Below are 19,535 nucleotides of genomic sequence, written 5' to 3'. Positions count from 1 at the left end.
TGTGTGTTACGGCTACACAGTTAAATATTTCAGTAATACTTTATATTATTGACTGACGAATAGTTTTATTCATTCCTGATTGATGACAATCTCTACTTCAAATATTTGATTGACTTGGAATCACTTGAGCAAGTAATTTTTAATAGGATGTGAATATAAAAAACGCCTTTATATTATTAAGGGAATCATTTAAAGCTATTGTAATATTGCAGTCTGTACTGTCCGATAAATAACCCCAGCCTTCCTCTGATAGTGGGTAACCCCAGCAAAAATAGTATTCGATTAACAGCTTTTGATCTAGCAAAAAGTTACTCCCTTTTATGCTAAATATCAGTCCTTACCTACTTTAATCTGAGAAATAATCTTTGTTCCATTCTAATTATACATAATTATTCTATATCCTAAAGTAAAATTGTCCATGTTAAAGTGAATTTTTATTGTAATCTTGGCAGAATTCTTTGCTGATCGTATTTTTAAGTATTTTATTTTTTTGTTGAATTATATTAATAGCCCTATTTACAAAATATTGTAGGTTAAATTTCTTAGTTATTATGAAATTTTAAAGAAAAAGAATTAGGTTGAATGTAGATTAAATAGTTTTTTCCAAATGGCATTTTTCCATTTGTAAATATACTTTTAAAATGTTGGCAGTCTGACTATGCTAACTTTCCTTATTAATAGATAAAAATGTGTATTTTCTGAAAATATAGAGCACCCTGACATATGTAGCAGTTTCAAGTTAGTGAACTTCTATATTGTTTAGAAAATCACAAAAAAATTCTATTCCATAACCTCTTGGGGGTGGTGGATTTTATTTATTTATTTTTGTTATCAAATAAGTCCAGCTATCTAACATGATTCTAAATCTAAACTAAAATAAAAATCCTGCCATATGTTCTGCCAATGTTCTGATTTGTTGGTAACATTTTTATGTTGATTAGTTTTTTTCTATTTATACAATTAAAAATGATATCACATTTATTTGGATAGCAATTTTAAGATCTTCAAAATAGTGCAAACTAATATATGTGTTTGTAGTGTTTCTTTGGAATGAAGTTAAAATGTTACGTATTTCAATCTTGATTAGGAGAGTTTTTATATAAAATTATAGCAACATCTAAAGTATTTTATGGTACAATAATAAGTATAGCACAGTTAGATAAAGCTTCAAAATTATCTTTTAATTTTCTATTACAGCAAATATGACCAATAAATTTCACAAAGAAAATCATAATTATTAAAATTTCTGTTACATTAAAATTCCTATAACATGGTTAGTCAAAACTGCAATAATAATGTTACAAGTATTATTTTCTTTATTGAAATATATGCTAAAACTATACATAAGGTGCAGTTATTGTGTTATCTTTATTGTATGTTCATTTTTCTTTAAGGAAGTTCTCCTAAAATGTTTAGGAGAAATTGATAACAATATTCATTTTAATGACTAATTTCACTCTTAATAACTAATTATAATAAACAATAGATTTTTCAAGTATAACAAACTCTACTTTTTGAGATATTAACATGTAAATAATTAAAGTAAGTCATATAGAAAATAAGCAGTGATTATCAAGTTATTTATATTGATGGATATACTAAGATGCAAAATGAATTTGCATTAGAGAAACCATTATATTAAAAATGCTTTTTATATATCTTCTTTAGATTAATAAAAATGCCTCATTATATATGTGTATGTTTATCTCTGAAATATATTTCTAATTTTTCCAAACATGAAAATTGAGTGGTTTGAAAACTGTTCATCTGTGTTATGCCACCTGCCCTATTTACATTTTTAACAGTTGAGTATTTGTTAACTGATCTCATAGACAGCTACATATTTTGCTGTTTCCAGATGGATGAGATGGAATACCATGCATAACTTTACATTTATCTTCTTTGAGTGTCACCTTATTTGCATATCAATTAAAATAATATCTGTATTAAGATGGATAATGAAAGTTATCAAATTTACATGATGTGACTGCAGTTTGCTAAATTTCCAGTAGATGCCCCCAGAGACCAGTCAACTCATTGGACATCTTTGAAATTTAAAAAGAGCTTTTTTCATAATGAAATGTTTTTTTCTTGTTGTATTTTGAAGTACATGGAAAATAAAAGTCCTAAAAAATATCAATTCTCCAGTGGTTATTACACAAAAATATATGTGAGTGATGATAGTGTATTTCTTAATGTTAGTTCTTAATCACTCATACTCAATACTATGACTAACAATTGTTAAAAACCTAAATGTATAAAATTAAAAAATGCTTTCAGTTTCCATTGTAATTCTATATGCTTTTCACTCTCTTCAAATATAATTGATATTTTTTTTCTTTCTAACTTCTCTTTCTTTATATATATTTATATGACTAAGAGAATGGCATATCTTTGCTTTAGCTTTTGGGAAAATTTTATTCTTTTCACAAAAAACTATAAAACATACCCAAATTACTTATATGGTTTTTATCAGTATGTGTATGTCAAGAATGTATTTTCCCATTTTAATTATATGTAATATCTACCTACACTGAAAAGTATGGGTAAGAATAGTGACTCACACACCTAACTCTGGGAAATGAACAAGGGGTAGAGGAAGGGGAGGTGGGTGGAGGGGTTGGGGTGACTGGGTGATGGGCACTGAGGGGGGCACTTGGCGGGATGAGCACTGGGTGTTATGCTATATGTTGGCAAATTGAACTCCAATAAAAAAATTTAAAATAAAAGAATAGTGACTCACTTTATTCCATGGAAATTATATTAACTGAAGCTATTTAAGTATTAATTTAAGAGTCAACGTAATTATCCCGTAGGTGATTCCAATAACATTTATTCCTACAGTATGAATGTAAGACTGTTATAACTGACACATAGATAACCCACTAGTGACTTATAAATATTAACTTAATGGAATAAAAGTATTATCCTGACTTTTGATTAGATATTACGTATCTTTTGAGTTTATCTTTGTCAGATTAAATAAAAATTTTATGATCTTGTTTTAAAGTATGATTTTTCATTAAACTTCTTTTGAAATGATTTACTGAATATGAAGCTTCACCTTGATACAGTATTTGAGTTTGTCCTATGAAGAAAATATGTTAAATATATTAATCATATATTTGAGTAGTTGATAATTCATTTGATTTTGACAATCCATCTAATAACTAATATAAATACCTAGAAGAGAAATAAAATGAGCTGTTATATCTGTTCATTCCATTTATTCATGTTTTTTGTATTGGTAAAAATGTGTGCTTTTTATCCTTTTATTCATTTGTCTTTCTCAGTGTTTTTCTTTTATTAGACTTATGTATCCTGGAGTGACAATCACGTCTATTTACTTTGCTCCGGATAGATGCTACTGTCTGCTCCCTCACTTCAAGGAAGGGAGGGAGCTCTTTAGGAGAGTCACAGAATGACACTACTCTCTTTTCCCAAGCCGGCATAAACATAGATTAGCATGGACATAGGCAACAAATTTCAGATTTGAGAATTACATTGTAATTGTCCAATTATGACAAATTCTGAAGCAATCAATGCAAATAAAGAAAATGTACAGAGGAAGGGAAGGAGAAGAAAAATCAACATCAGATTTGTTGATATAATAGATGTAATAGAAGACAAAGTGGTAAAGTAGGAAAAAGCCAGGATTTGCACTCAGAAACCTGGATGTGAATTCTATCCAACTCTGCCCCTTATTATTTTGTATGACTTTGTCCTTCTTTGGCAAGTCACAACCTCACTGAAGACAGTTTCTTGAAACTGGAAGTGAAAATGGAAGTATTGCTTTGTAGAGTTACAGTGTGTTAGAAATTATGTCTACACAGTGCCTACCACAACTTAGGCACTCTTTAAATAGCCACTCATAATGTTTTAAGGCAGAATTTTAAAACGATATAATATCTCCGTGACTGTTTAACAGAAAGTTCCCCATCTCTCAGCGTCTCCACATGTTCAACTGCTAGGAGGTTTTGTCAAAGTGGCCAATTTTACATTCTGTAAATTTATAGATTTTTTTAAAATCTTAGATTCATTTAGGGTCATTTTTACATAAATTTAAAATGCACAGAATCTCCTTTGAAAAATGCCTTTAAATAGTAATAAAATCCATATGAAACAGATGACCACTGAATTCCATTCCTAAATTCATTCTTCTCCAACTGCATCCCTTGGTTGGAAGCAGCACCAGCTCTCTGCGATGGCAGACCTCTTCCTCGGGGTATAGATTCAGAGTCTGGCATATCCAGGAGTGTCACAACTTCTGCTCCTGTGAATGGCATGTTTTCTGTCAGGAAAACTCTTCTCACATCTCTACATAAATTTTACCAGAATTCTCAATTTCTGCCCAGCATAGTGACTTTCCAGGTCAAGGAGATTTTTCTTCTGATGCTTACAAAGAATATGTTTTAATTTATACTAATATCGGTTTTAATATACAAGTGAAACCAAGATGGAGAACTTCGTGTCTAAATAAGAAAATAATAAATTTGAATTCTATCTGTATATTTATTTGTGCTTGAGATTTTATTTATTGATGGATGAGAGACACAGAGAGAGGCAGAGACATAGGCAGAGGGAGAAGCAGGCTCCCATGGGGAGGCCAATGTGGGACTCGATCCCGGGTCTCCAGGATCATGCCCTGAGCCGAAGGCACACGCTCAACCACTAAGCCACCCAGCCGTCCCTCTATTTGTGTTTAAAAAAATTTTCCTTCCAAAAAGCAAATCAACATTCCCTATAATTCTATTATGAAATATAAAACCTGAGAAATCCAAATATAATGGTGGAAATTGATGCACCTTTTTTTCAGATGGTCAGTTCATTTTAATAAAAGAAAATTATTTGGTTAAAAGAAATAATTTGCATTAGCTATGAATATTTCAATAGGAAATTATTTAGCAAGTCACTAATTGCTCTTTCTTGCTTTCAGATTAGTACTGAGGCTTAAATAACGACATACATGTACATATGCATGTGTGCACACACACGGATGTGTATATAAAATTGAGATTGTATCAGCATAGTTATTCATGCATTTTAAAATACTTGTCTATTTGAAATCTCTTCTGCAAAGAATGATCTTTTTAAAAAATGTACCAGAAATTTTAAAAAATTGATATCAGTTATATATCATGGATGTTTTGAGGCTGAAAAATGTCTTAGAAACCATTTTAGTGCAATTCCTTCTGAATCCATTCATGTACTTTGGTCACAGGCAGCAGAAACTGATTCTGACTAAATAAAGTAAAAAAAAAAAAAAATTTGGAAGGGTATTGGGTAATCAAATGAGTTTAGGGAGAACCCAGCTCAGATGAAAAGGACAAGACATGAGACCCTGGGTAGGATCTTGGTAGCAAGGACTACTTGGGACTCTTGTCAGGATGTCACTCCCTAGATGACTGAGCTCCAAAAACCTACTAAACCTTTGTTGTGTTTCCTGCCTCAAGATTCAGAATTCTGGGGGAGGAACCCATTGCCTTAATTTGGGTCACTGTGGTTAGAAAATCTTTAAAATCAAGCCCCTCTAAGATGGCACACAGTGTGAGAATGGTCATTTCCAGAAGTTCAGAGAGCTGCCACCTGTGGAAGTGGAACTAGATGCCCGGTGGACCAAATCCCACCAAAACACCCTCCTCACTTTCCAGGCAAAGGAAATAAGGCTTCCAGAATGATTTTCTGTCAAGAGTAGAGATTTGAGATTAGAATATAGATGGCCTCCCAGCTTATGTTTATTTTTATTGTTTAAAGTCAATGTTCTAACTTTTATTATTTATAATTTTCTTTTCTTCCGAGGCATAACCATACAAAGATGACTCTTCTTGTTTGAAACAAGGCTGGATTTTCAGCCTCTCATCCTCAGATCTTCTATATTTCCCCCACAACCTACCCCTCCTCAGAGGCACCACTTCGGTGTCACTTCAGCCTCCTCACCTAAACCCAAGCTCATTCTCTTTCCCCAAAAATGTTCAACCTTTTGTGTTCCCTTCCTTAGCTAATTATCAATTAGCTCAAAGCCTGGTTGTCATCCTAGGTGTTCCCTTTCTTCTACCCCTAACACCTACTCACCACTCGGGAATTGATATTTTTAGCTCTTAAATATGTATTGAATCCACCTGTGTGTGTCCATTCCCCCGCCTTCGCTTTGGCTCAGCCTCTGTGGCCTGTCCTTTTCGGGACCACCAGAGTCTCCCATCTCTTCTCCCTGTTCCCAATTCTACCCTCCTCCTGGCCAATCTCGTGGATCAGGTATGAATTTCAGAGTCACAAGCTCAAGGATCGTAAATTGAAAGCCTTTATTTTTTTATAACTTAATTTTAATTCCTGGCCCTGAGCCTTGATCCTCCCTAGTGTAAAAATCTAATCTTGTCTCTCTCAGGTTATGTGAGTCCAATTCAGTGATTTCTCAGGTTATTCAAGATTCTGACACCTTTTCCTCTCACCCGATTACATAGAAACAACACGGTCCTGGTGCAGAGTGGAGAGGAAGAGAGTTGCAAGATTTAGCAAATAAAAATACTGGATATACACTTCAATATGAATTTCAAAAAAAACCCAACAACGCTTTTTTAGTATAAATAGATAGGTCCCATGGAATATTTGGAGAATACTAATACTAAAAAAATTATTACTTACCTGATACTCAAATTTAATTGGGCATCCTGCCCAGTTTTATCCAGAAAGTCCAGGGCTGGGGGTTTGTCAGTATTTACTTTCATTTTTTTTAAGATTTTATTTATTCATGAGAGACACAGAGAGAGGCAGAGACACAGGCAGAGGGAAAAGCAGCCTCCCTGCTGGGAGCCTGACATGGGACTCTATCCCGGGATCCCAGGATCACGCCCTGGGTGGGCCGAAGGCAGATGCTAAACCACTGAGCCACCCAGGGATCCCCAGTATTTACTTTCAGACCTTAATCTAGGACCTTGCTATAGACACTGAACTTGTCCATCTAGTATCTCATTTCCCCATTCTTTTTTGCTAATGTAACTCCAGTTTGCTTGGGAAAGCAATGTGTCCAAGAACAGGCAGGATATTTGTTTTTCCAGTCTCCTTGCAGCAAGGGATGGCCATGTGACAAAGTTCTGGTCAATGGGACCAAAGTGTGAATCTACTAGCAGTTATAGGAATGCTTTATTCCCCGCCAATAACAAAGACACATCTGGTGCCACCCATCACCCCTTTCTTTTTGCCTTGAAGGTGGACACAGTACCGGGTGCTATAGCAACCCTCCAGTGACCAGCAGGGGACAAGCATGAGGGAAAGATTAAGATAATCCCAGACACATTGAACTTGCCAGGCCACTGAATCAGGACCAGCAGATGCTTACCTTCAGGCATCTTGTGCTGTGCTAAGTGGAAACCTGCTGTTCTAAAGGCACTATGAAACACATTCTCTTACTTGTAGTTGGATGCATTCTATACAGATGTCCACCTCTGATGCACTCAATCCAACTTTCCAGGTCAGATATGGAAATATGCTGACCTGACTCCTTTGATTGCTCCCTGTTGCTTCTTATTCTCCGAGTTATGGCTATGTCCTCCTTCAATCCCTGTGGGCAGCCCATACAAGAGCATGTTAGCACACACCTCCTTGTTGTGGCCAGTGACATTATGACAGATACACCAGCCCTCTCTTTCCATTAACTTTTGTGTCATACATGGAGCTCATTAGACTATTAATGGCATTTCACCTGTACCATTCAGGAGCTATGGGAAATTACAGTGGCTGCTTCTGGTCCTCTTCTACTGAGAAACTGAATTTTGCTATACTTGTGAAGGGGCAGGTAAAAAGGAGGGGAATGAGAGGACATGGCCTCACTGCTCCTTCTTCATATTCTCCTCCTTCTTGACTAGAGGGCAGAAACAAATAAAATTCTGTTACCTTTTTACCTGCCTATCATATGTTTTTGGCCTCATACAAGATGGTGTTTTTTGAGCTTTGGGCCTGGTAATATGGTTTCCTTATTCTCTTTGTGGATAAATCCTACTACAATAGGTGCTGTGTGTATCTGGCTGCCAGATAGGGGAGGGTAACAATTCAGTTGGACACTCCATCCAGATGGCTTTTCTAAACTTCAGGCTCATGGAGTAATGACTCCATTTCCTAACCCGGACCTTTCAATGGCTCTACCTCCATCTCATTCCTAGCTTGGAGTCCAAACTTCTTACCATGGCTTTGAGGTCTTGTCTTTTCTTTTAAAACATTACTCTCACCACTCCTCTCTTCACCTATCTTAATGTGTCTTGTTTCATGCCTAAGTTGATCCACTGAGTAAGAAATTCTTGGTAGATGGAACATGGGCATTGTTTGTTTGTGTGTTTGTTCAATTCCATAGATGAATCTGTTGCATAGCCAGGAGCTGGGAACCAGTAATGCAGGACTTAACACTTCTCAGAACATTTTCACATATATAATTTAATTTTGTTCTTAGAAGAATCCTGATATAGGTACAGCATATGTTGATATGCACACTTTGCAAATGAGATGAAATGCAGTCCAAGGAGTTTAAGTAGAACTGGCCTCAACCTTGAGTATTCTACTTCTAGGCTGTTTCCACTTCACATTGAAATTTTTACTGCTGGTAGTAGTATCACATTATGTCAGTTGCTCTAAATACTTAACTGTCTCCTAACTTTTAAAAAATGTAATATAATTAGTAACTATACGATTTGGCTCCTGATTGCTCATTAAGTGGAATAATAGCCACCACACAGCTGTTATCCCATAACCCTGTTTATTTTCTGTATAGTACTTTTCATCATCTCACATTATTTATTATTTGTTTACTTATGTGTTAGTTGTGTTCTCCCACTAGAATACAAACTTCACAAGGAGAATGAATCCATTCAATCTAGAACAGTGCCTTCCACTTAGAAAATTTGATAGCTATTTGTTGAATAATAAATGGAATATTATCTTCTTGCATTTGATTTATTATTAAATTAGAAGCAAATTAGTAATGTAACAAATCATTACCTTAATCCTAACTGAAAATATTTTTCAAATATACTTAGTAATAGATTTTAGTAAACATTTTCTAGCCAAACATCCAAACATGAATGAATAAATGAATGAACTTCCATAACATACAATGAAGCCACTTAATATAGAGTGCATTTTTAAAATATTTAATGGCATGTTTAATTTTTGCTTGGCATATTGGATTTTTCTGTTTTATTTTACTGGGAGGCTAGTACATCAAGTACTTGTGGACATTGTAATTGCTGTGGTCTGGATGTGTTCCCCCAAATTCATATGTTTAAATTCTAATTCCCAAAGGTGATGGTATTAGTAATTGAGGTCTTTGGGAGGTGCTTAGGTCATGAGAGCTCTGCCCTCGTGAATGGGATTAGTGCCTTATAAGAAAAAAAGGTCTCCAGAGAGATCCCCAACCCCTTGCACTATGTGAAGATACTGTGAGAAGGTGCCAACCACGAAGGAGGAAGAGGGCCCTCCCCAGAACATGACCATGCTGGCACCTTGATCTTGAAATTCCAGCCTCCAGAACTGTGAACAATGTATTTCTGTTGTCTGTAAGCTACTCAGTCACTAGTATTTTGTTCTAGCAGCCAGAACAGACTGACAATAGTCGGTTCTGAGCTCAGCTTTGGAACTGATATATTTATAATGTAATTTTACTAAAATGACTACATTTGAGTAGCTCCTGGCATCTTTCATTAAACTGAAGTTGTTCATTTACAAGTGTTCGAGGCAAAGAGCATTTTCAGTTTTCACTCAGGAAAAAAAAGAAAAAGGCAGTGTGATTCAACCTTTAACTATTAGAGAAGAAAAAACACTGCACAGATTTAAAGGATTAAAATAATGTTCTGAGCGTTGGGTTTCTTATTATTCCCAGTTACCGGAACTCATACAAGAAGAACATTTGTGTGGACATGCTGCGAGATGGTTATCATAAGTCCTTTACTGAGCTCTTCGCCCTGATGAAGAAGTGGGATGCCCTGCAGGAGACCGCGAGAGTTAGGTCCCTTTCCTGGTTGCAGAGACCCCTGGAGGAGCAGCCTGATAAGCTGGATCACTTCTACCACTACCTGACGAGGGCTGAGGCAGCTGAAAGGAAAGGTGAGTGGACGGCCTTTGGGCAGCAGTCCTGCAGAAGCCAGAACAATGGGCCTGAGGGAGGATTCAAAACATTAAGAAGACACCTTAGCACAACTCCTTCTAGACACCTAAGCATCTTTATGGAATACATGATAGGGAATGCTGAACCACAAAGCTGCCCAGACACAGGGGCATCCTGCTGATGTCTTTCCAAGCCGGGAAGACAATACATAGCACCTGATGACATCTCCAGAATTTTCCAATCCATTAAAATCTTTTGTATCACGAATTACAAATCTTTCCATAGTTTTAAAAATATATAACCTGAATTTTGACTTTTTTTGATGAGATACATTCAAAGAGTATAACTTGAACGTTATACAGATTTTCTAGTATTTATGTGATGGAATTTGAGGGTCTTATCTATAAATCCTACAGATTTCAATCAGAAAATTTTTATTAGTGAATAGTGAGAAGATGCAAAAAGCCTGCAATTCACAATTATGAATAAAATTGTTTACTTTATATTATCCATCACATTTTTCTAATAAATTCCTTTTTTTGTATCTTAAAATTTTCCAGAAAATCAATGTTTCAAGTACTGAAAATATTTTAATCTCTCCTATAATTATACTGATATTGTCATGAGTCTTCCTAGTTACATATTAAGAATCAGTTATTTTAGGTAATCAAAGAAAGGAAATCCTAAAAGTTGATGTGGTCTAAATTATTAATTTCTTCAACTTTTTGTGTAAAAAGACCATAAGACTCAAAAAGAAAAGCTCAGGGCCAAACAAGGCCTATATTTCATTTTAGGGCTTTCTATGGAAAAATAGAGTATTACACAACTTTTTGTCAATCAGTGCTACAGTGGGGAAACTTATTGGGGACATGGAACAGTACTAGAGAGGTAGCAAAAGTGTCTCACCCTCTATAGTAGAGTTAATACATGTTTCCCATCAGGTTGTCACCTGGCTTACATATAGGAGATAACACAAAAATCCTAACAACACAAGTGAGTTTGTGTGTGTTTGTGTGTGTAGAAAGGAAGTGAATATTTGTATTATGAGAAGTATTTAACTTCAGGATTGACTTTAAAAATAGAATACTTTGGTGAATTCTAAAATATGACATCTAATTTCTCAAGAAATTAATTGTTATAAATAAAAAATGCTATTGTAAAAAACCTACATTCTAGCTTCAGCTCCAAATTCTGAAGTGATATTTGCACCGAAAATAGAATTGAACAAGATAAAATTTCCCCATTAGTCATTTTTTCTTGTTGAATTCATCATACTCACTAAGTGTTTTAAATAGAGGCTCCTTTTGAGTAGCATAAATATGAGCCAAATACATCACTTGTTACAAAGTGTCTTAAATGTGAGAAATTTGTCAGAAAGCATTTTGTAATTATAAAGAAACTAAAATGCTAAGTAGTCTATTTTAAGGTAGAAAACATTTAAATTTTTTATTTAAGATAAGTAACCAAACATTTTAACTGTTTCTCCAATTCCAAAAGTTAAAAAAGTGCAAACTTTATAGTAGTCAATATTTTATACACATGTTGTAAGTAAAAAAATATTTTCTTTACTGGGTGGCTTTATCATATGTTCATCATAACTAAGTTGCATTTGTTAAGTGAAATAAAACTACCTCTTGCTCAGAATAACTCTTCTGTAAGGTTTTCTCCTTCAAAATGCAGTGGCTTTTGCCTGGTTGCAATATAGAAAGTTAAAATTATTGCAAAAAAACATTGTTGAGAATACTTCAGCTGAAGTACATGTGAATATTTGTATGCTTTAAAAAATTGTATAGTGTTTTCACATTTAACATATAAACTTTATTGAGGAAAGATTGTGATATGAGTTAAAAACCTCCCAGAAAATGGGATAGACACCTTCACTCTTAATACTTTGAATTAATCCTAGATCTTAAAGAATGCACACAGGTGCACACACACACTTAACCTAGAATATAAAAATCTGGTGTCTCAAGATTCTATCCTCTATGGTCATGGAATGGAATATGGAATCTGAAAAAAATATTCCTGAAGTAGCGTATCTCTGAGCATTCTCATTGCTTCTCATTGGAAACACTATCATTCTAGGGTCACAATGAAGTTCATTTAATCAAAGCTATGGCACTAACAATAGTCATCTTGGGTCAGTTCTGTCTCTTGAGACTTACAGAGCAGGAACCTAGAGTTATTTAAATTACTCTTCAAAACATCACTTACTGTTTTATAGCACAGAAGTATTTAAAGTAAGCCAGCCATTTCTTTTTTGATTATTTTCCATTTGTTAAGATGGATTTTTTGGTCCCTAATAACATTTTTTATATTACCCATTGTTGTAAATCATCTCTGTACCATCTGTAATATTATGATTAGGGCCTTGTGCCCCATGGGGCTGGAGAAGAGATGGCAATAATGGTAATGGGCAACTGAATCAATAGATAATTCAAACATTATTTACACGTGACTTTAAATTATTGTTAATGGTTAAGCAGCAATTTTTTTCCTAATAACATTTATTTAAGATACCCCAACTGTGTTCTATACAAAGAGTCTCCAGGATCTTTCCAATGGTTTCATGTAAAGCAAAACAAAAATAATTATCTGGTAAAATAAGTTTGAGAAACACCAGGTGAATTAACATGGATATTAAGTAGGTTGGTTTATTGCGGGACTTAACCAGAGCCTTTAACATACTGATGCATAGTGTGTGGTCACTGAAAGAAGAAAATTAGCAACTACATTTTCCAATTTATTTCACCATAGAATCTCCTTTTCTAGATAGCACAATGAATACTGATCTAAATAATAAACCAACAATAAAAATGTTTTTCATCTTGTAAATATCTGCTGACAGTTCAAGTAAGTGGTCTACAAACAAGGAGATAAGGCTGCTTAGAATGTAAAGGGTACAGTGCATATATTTGGATTGTTCAAAGATTCAAAACTTGAATATATTCCCTTATACTTAATGCTCTGAAAAATACCCCATTTTTTCTGTAGAAAAATAGCTTAGATAACAAGTGGTTTTTAAATATGGAAACGATAGCTAACACAACTTGTTCTAAAAAAAAAAAAACATGTGGAGTATTGGAAATTTTTTTCTGATTACTGAAAGTCAGAAAAATTATTTGGGGATCACTTTTTCAAAAACTCTTTATATAACTTTTTGAAAATGGAAGATATGGAATGCTTTAGACTTTTAAAAATCATAATTCTCTAATAACTAAAGATGACAAAGAATATAAAACATTACAAAACACACTTTAGTGCTCCATTCACTTTAGGTAGAAGGTTCACAATGCAAAGATAAAACATAAGAGAAGTCAGTTCTGAGATGAGAGTATTTGTTTCAAGTAATAACTCCAGTTACTCACTGCTTTTTACCTAAACTCATGCCTATTGTGAGTAACCTTAAACAGCAGAATGGCTCTCCAGAATCCCCAGCTCCTTCAAAAAGTATTTTAAAATAGGGAGACAGGGAGACCTCTATTTTTTTAACTTTAATGTTTAGGTATAGCCCTTATTTTGAGATAAGCCTTAATTTCCTATGAAATTATGAAGCAACATGTGTAAAGAAATGACTTAAGTTTCAGAAATTTCTTTTGATACATTAGAATGACATGTATAGTTCTTGAAAATTACCTTTTTTTATTTTTATTTATTTATGATAGTCACACAGAGAGAGAGAGAGAGAGGCAGAGACACAGGCAGAGGGAGAAGCAGGCTCCATGCACCAGGAGCCCGACGTGGGATTCGATCCCGGGTCTCCAGGATCGCGCCCTGGGCCAAAGGCAGGCGCCAAAATGCTGCGCCACCCAGGGATCCTGAAAACTACCTTTTGTTGTAATCAACCTCATTTCATTTTTTTCTGGGCCTTTTGATTTTAGTCTTCTAGGAATACTAGTGGGCAATATATAAATATTTTTCATAATTGTAGTCCTTTCAGGAACATTTGAGTTGACTCTTCTGATTGTTGTGAATAATTAATATCAATAAATTCTAATAGATAATGATTGTTATTAAAAAATCCTTGGAAGAGTAATCCAGAAGTTACCATATATCTACAACTGCGCTTATAACACAGATGCAAAAAGACATAAAAAATATGAATTTGTTCATATTCACCAATAAAATGGAATTTGCGGGACTGAGGCACAATTTATTAACACACAGGTTTTTGTCCAAGTTTATGATTGACTGCAGTGCAGTTTAAAAGACTAATTCACAATTTATTAATGTGCTTTTTGTATACAAGTAGGTCAGGTGCCACTTTAGGGAAAAAGGGAGGGTTTAAAAACTAACAACTAATAAACTAATAACTGAGTGAGAAGGATGACTAGTATTAGTTCATTTTCAGCAGAAAAAGATATTGAGAAATAGAAGCACAGAAATCCATTCTTTGTTAGCATTGCTAGTAACTTGTATCACTGGAAACATTGCAGAACGTATATGAACCTGATAGGGTTATCCCAATCCCCATATTATTATATCAATAAGCTCGTGATTATTTTTCCTTCTGGGTAAAAATACTCTATTTCCATATCTTATCTGCTTTCCTTATTAGCTCCCCCCCAATAGTTAGGAAACATTGTTTTCTCTTGAATCTAAATACTTTTCAAATCTTTAATGGGAAAAGTACTTGATGATAACACATATTCATCTCTTGCAATAGACCTGAGAACAGTGCTAGTACATATTATCCTGTCTTTTGTCTTATATAGTCTAGTGTTTCAACTAAAGAGTATGTCAATTTCTTACATGTTCTAAGTTTTCAGAAAGATTTTGGTTGCTTTTTCTCGTGTGCACATCCTTTAACGCAACTGTTTTAGTGGTTAAGACGCATTAATTTAATTTTGCATTTCCATTTTTAAAATAGCTAATCCTCTTTTTAGGGGAAAATAAATAATCACTAGGTTGGTTTGCCATTTGAAGGGACAGGCCGTGAGATATTTTTCTAACGCAGCTTATGTTTTTCTTTGAAGAATACTTTGAAGACGTCTATAATAACTTGTATGCACTGGCCTGTTACTTCAATAATTCTGAAGACAAATGGGTAAGGAACCACTTCTATGAGCGATGTTTTAAGATTGCTCAACTGATCAAAATTGACGGTGGGAAGAAGGAAGCCGAGGCTCATGCGCACATGGGACTTCTCTTCGAGGAAGAGGGTGAGTGGTCATTTGTCAGGCTGTCCTGGTTGCTTTGGAGGATTCAGAGTCGGTGCAGCCAGAAAGCACGTGGGGGTTGAGAAAAAGACCTGAGGCGTTAGTATAAGACTGTAAGTTGTTGCAATTAAAAAGCAAAGGTGTGTGACTTAGGGGCTCCGCGAAAGCTTTCCTTGCAGTCCACCCCAGCGCCCAGGCTGGAGTTCCCAGCAGCAGCAGCAGCAGCAAGAGCAGGCTGCTTCCGTACCCATGCACACGTGTCTGTCAGTGCCACGTGCTGTAGGGCTTGAATTCCTTTCCTTTCCTACAGCCCTCTCTTCATTTTAACTGGATTTCTTGTGTATGAAAATGGGAAAAAAGGAAGACATACTTCGTGATTTTCCTAGCGCTCCCATATCCCCTGTACATATCTCTATAATTTAGATATCACTCCATCGTGGTTTTATAACAATTTCCGAAGGAAAGGTCCTTTAAAAGCAACTTCATAAGGTTATCTTAACGCAAGCCAAAGTCTAAAACAGCAAATACCGTCAAAAATACATTTTGTATGGTGTTTTACTAAAGAATGCAAAGAGAAACTTAAGAGTTAAAATTATTTATGGAAGGAATGGTAGGTAGATTATATGCAAAGAAAATATATGAAAAGTTAGCATGAATAATGCTATTTCTTTTCTCAAAAAAACTGATTTTCCACAAAAATTTTAACTTTGGCCAAACAGTTAAATGAGAAAATATTGATTATTTTGTGGGTAGGACTATATAGGACACCACAAAAGGTAAAAATTAATATATAAATAGAAAATTACACATCGCAATCTACAACATGGTAGGTGCTAGGAGGCAGTAGATGGTGGTTCAAGGGCCATCTGGAGGGCCATCTTCAGTAATACCAAAAAAATTCAGAGAAGTGAGAGATCATAGACTAGATTCAAAAAAAGGCAAAATGGAATCAGCAAGGACTGGTGGGGGACTTGGAAGATGGGTTGAATTTAGGCAGGTAAAGAAGCAGGACAATCAATTCTGTAAGAAGGCACTACTAAAGCATAATTAGAGGAACTGGTAGGAGGTGCAACCTGTTTAAAGCAGAAAGTGTGTTTCTGAGCAGCAGTGAGAACGAAAAGTGGCAAGGCAAAATAGGAACACACCTGCATTCAGACTTTGGGTTTAAGCTTCATGGCAAGGAAAGGATAATATTGCTATAATTTGACAAATTATTTGTTAAAACATTTAGCCTATTGTTAAAAGTAGAGTTTCGTCTTTCAGTTTCTAAAAATGGGATAAATTGTGGGGTGCCTAGGTGGCACAGTTGGTTAAGCCTCCGACTCCTAGTTTCAGCTCAGGTTGTGATCTCAGGGTGGTGAGATCGAGCCCTGAGTCCAGCTCTGCATTCAGAGGGGAGTCTGCTTGAGATTCTCTCTCTCCCTCTGCCCCTCCTGCTCATGCTTATGTGCTCTTTATCTCTATCAAATAAATAAATCTTTAAAGAAAAATGGGATAAGTTCTTGCTTAAGTAAAGAAAATTATTGCTTAAGCTTTTAAAAATTATTCTCATTTCATAAGTGAGGCAAATAACATTTTTAAGCTTTTGAAAATTATTATCTTCACTTTGAGGATGAGAAAACTGGCACAAAGATTGAACTGGTTAGTCGTGAAGTTAGTATTGACTAGTCAGCTAGCTTTAGAGCCTATAGTCACTCCTCTGTGCAAAGGATTCCTCTATTTTCATGGTGTACTAATTATGAAAATTATATATTAGAATATAATTTAGCACCTTTTTGTTCTCCACTCTAGGAAATCTTTCCATTGAATGGAGTTTTTGTTTTGTTTCTGTAATTTGGGCAATAATTTTCTGTCACCTGCAAGAATAAATCATATCAACTATGCATTACTGGTCCCAAAAAAGAAATCACAGAAGAAATAACATGAAAATAAGGCCGAAGAAGTCAGGGCCACACTGATGAAAATGTAAGAGTGGCTCAATGAGATTCAAATAGCTATCATAGTTATATTCTGAATTTTTGTGTAAAGTTTAATTGTGATTCTTAAGATGCAGTTTGATTCCAAAAAAATTGCCTAACAAAAGTTGCCATCTGAACATCTAAGAGTGCAGCTCAGTAGCATTTAGTATATTCATATTGTTGTGCAATCTGTCTTCAGAACTTTTTCATCTTGCAATACTGAAACTCAATACCCATTCAACAACAACTTCCAGTTTCCCTCCTGATTTTTTAAAATCTCTGCATGCATTTCTGTTGGAGGACTTATTCATTGCTTCCTTTCTTACTCATTTTTTAAAAGATTTTATTTATTTATTTGGCAGAGAGAGAGAGAACACAAGCAGAGGGAGTGGCAGGCAGAGGGAGAGGGAGAAGCAGGCTCCCCTCTGAGCAGGGAGCCCAATGAGGGACTCCATCCCGGGACCCTGGGATCACGACCTGAGCTAAAGGCAGACCCTTACCAACTGAGCCACCCAGGTGCCCCTTTTCCTTATTCATTTATCTATTCATTTATTCATTGTCATTTCAGTGACTGAGAATGAGGCTGAGTTTGGGAAATGTGAGGGTGGCACCACCATGAGATTACATTTGCAGGTCCTTGGCTTGCTCACATTTACATGCTCCACCCTACAATGTGATAAAATGCACCCATATTCCACAGCAATTAGAACATTTTGGCTATGAAATTATTTTTAAGTTAGATTGTATTTTTTTGTTTTGCAGCCACTTTTTGTCAGGTCTAAAATATTAATCAGTTCATAGACCCTAGGAGCCACGCCTTTTGCCTGATGGATAAAATGAGTTGGTGTTGCTGCAAATTCCAGAGATTGGCTTTGAGTGCTTGATGTGACTTGCAATGGTGAAAAGTACCTGTGCAGCTTTTGCAATCCGGGTAAAATTTTCATGAGAAGGGTGAACTAGGACTACTTAGAATATGTGGCCAGAGTGCAGTGGGGACTCACCTGGCTGTAGGGTTCCCCCTGAGGTGATGGAGGTGTAGCTTCCGCAAATCTGAGCTGATTGGTCCAGACAAGCAAATGGAGGCCCCACAGCAACAGCTAGGCAGCAGCTGGGCTCAGAGGCAGGTTAAAGCAGGATACCAGCTGGCAGATGGCAAAGGGCAGGTTGTCAGGGCCCAACCAAGCAGGCTGTAGTCCAGGGCATGGCTCCAGAACCCTTAGGGAACTATAGAGCAAATGAACATGAGCAGAAGCCATAGTCACAGGGACTAGGAACCTGGGTACAGTCAGGGCCAATGTGCAGCCCGCTGACACATATGTGACCAGATCCTTACCCAAAGCCCCCTGGCCAGAGTCAAGCACGGGTTCTAGTTCCCACTGCTGTTAAAGATGAGGCCCTAGTACACAATGTGGTCTGATTTCCATTGGCTAAAGCACTGGCATTCTCATTATTCACATCAGATACCTTCAGTGGTTGGGTCCAGCACCAGCCCCTTCCCTGGCCTGATCAGGATACCGGGGTCCAAGCCTTGCAGTTGTGGTTCTATTAGGATTGGGGATGGGATAAGCAAACTCAGACAGAATTGACCATATCAGCATTCATAGTTGAGCAAGTACCAACACTTTTCCCCTTTCCCCACTTCCAGTGATTTAAGATCTGGGCCCCAGCCTTGCTTTTGACCAGATTAATGGATTTAGCACTGAGGCTAGATGGTTTCTATGGAGCCTTGCAGAAGGGCCAATATATTTTCTGAAAGGCTAGCCTGAAAGTATCAGTCTTGGGCAAGTTAACCCTTAATTTCTGTATACCTCTTTGTCCTATTCCTCCTTTTCCAATTCAGTGCATGGCTTGTAAACATCATCTCTTCTTGGCAGCAACCCATTCCCTTTTAACCCATAAGAGCTTTGAGTCTCAACTTTGCTGTTAGAGACCAGGAGGATGATTAGAAATAGATGTTGGCTGATAACCCTGGAGTGCTGATCATGGTCACTGAAAATGGGGAGGAGAATACCAATGTAGGAAGAGTTTAGGCAGTGCACATCTTCCAGTTCAGGAGGCCATCATCTGTGATGGTACTGCAGGGATAGAACACTGGCTAACCAGGTTCTCCAGGATTGATCCCAAGCTCTCTCAATGACAGGGGAACTTCTGAAGAAAGGTGTTGTCCTGTTTGGCTTGCCCAGTTCAGGTCCTAGAATTATTGTTGACAGTGAGCTCCATGGACAGATTCTAGGTAATGTATCTTGGTGCAGTTCACCAGGGGCCAGAAGGCACCAGAAGCAGGGGAGTGTTGTGAAGACACTCTAGAGTGGTTGCGCTCTCCCCTGATAC

The 19,535-nt window shown here is 36.2% G+C and overlaps 1 protein-coding gene across 6 annotated transcripts in view; it reads left to right on the top strand.

Annotated features, from left to right (window-relative positions):
- Positions 1 to 19,535, top strand: part of TTC29 (tetratricopeptide repeat domain 29) — a 245,925-nt gene that overhangs the window by 29,191 nt on the left and 197,199 nt on the right. For all 6 annotated transcript variants that reach the window (XM_025439028.2, XM_025439029.3, XM_049094169.1 and 3 more), the window contains 2 exons: positions 9,863 to 10,086; positions 15,064 to 15,249. In XM_025439028.2, the coding sequence (XP_025294813.1) occupies positions 9,863 to 10,086; positions 15,064 to 15,249 (410 nt within the window). The remainder of the gene's footprint in view (positions 1 to 9,862; positions 10,087 to 15,063; positions 15,250 to 19,535) is intronic.

This window comes from Canis lupus, chromosome 15 (genome assembly GCF_003254725.2).
Source record: "Canis lupus dingo isolate Sandy chromosome 15, ASM325472v2, whole genome shotgun sequence".
In the NCBI taxonomy this organism is placed as follows: domain Eukaryota; kingdom Metazoa; phylum Chordata; class Mammalia; order Carnivora; family Canidae; genus Canis; species Canis lupus.
The sequence above is the reverse complement of the archived record's forward strand: the minus strand, read 5'-3'. Positions and strand labels throughout refer to the sequence as shown.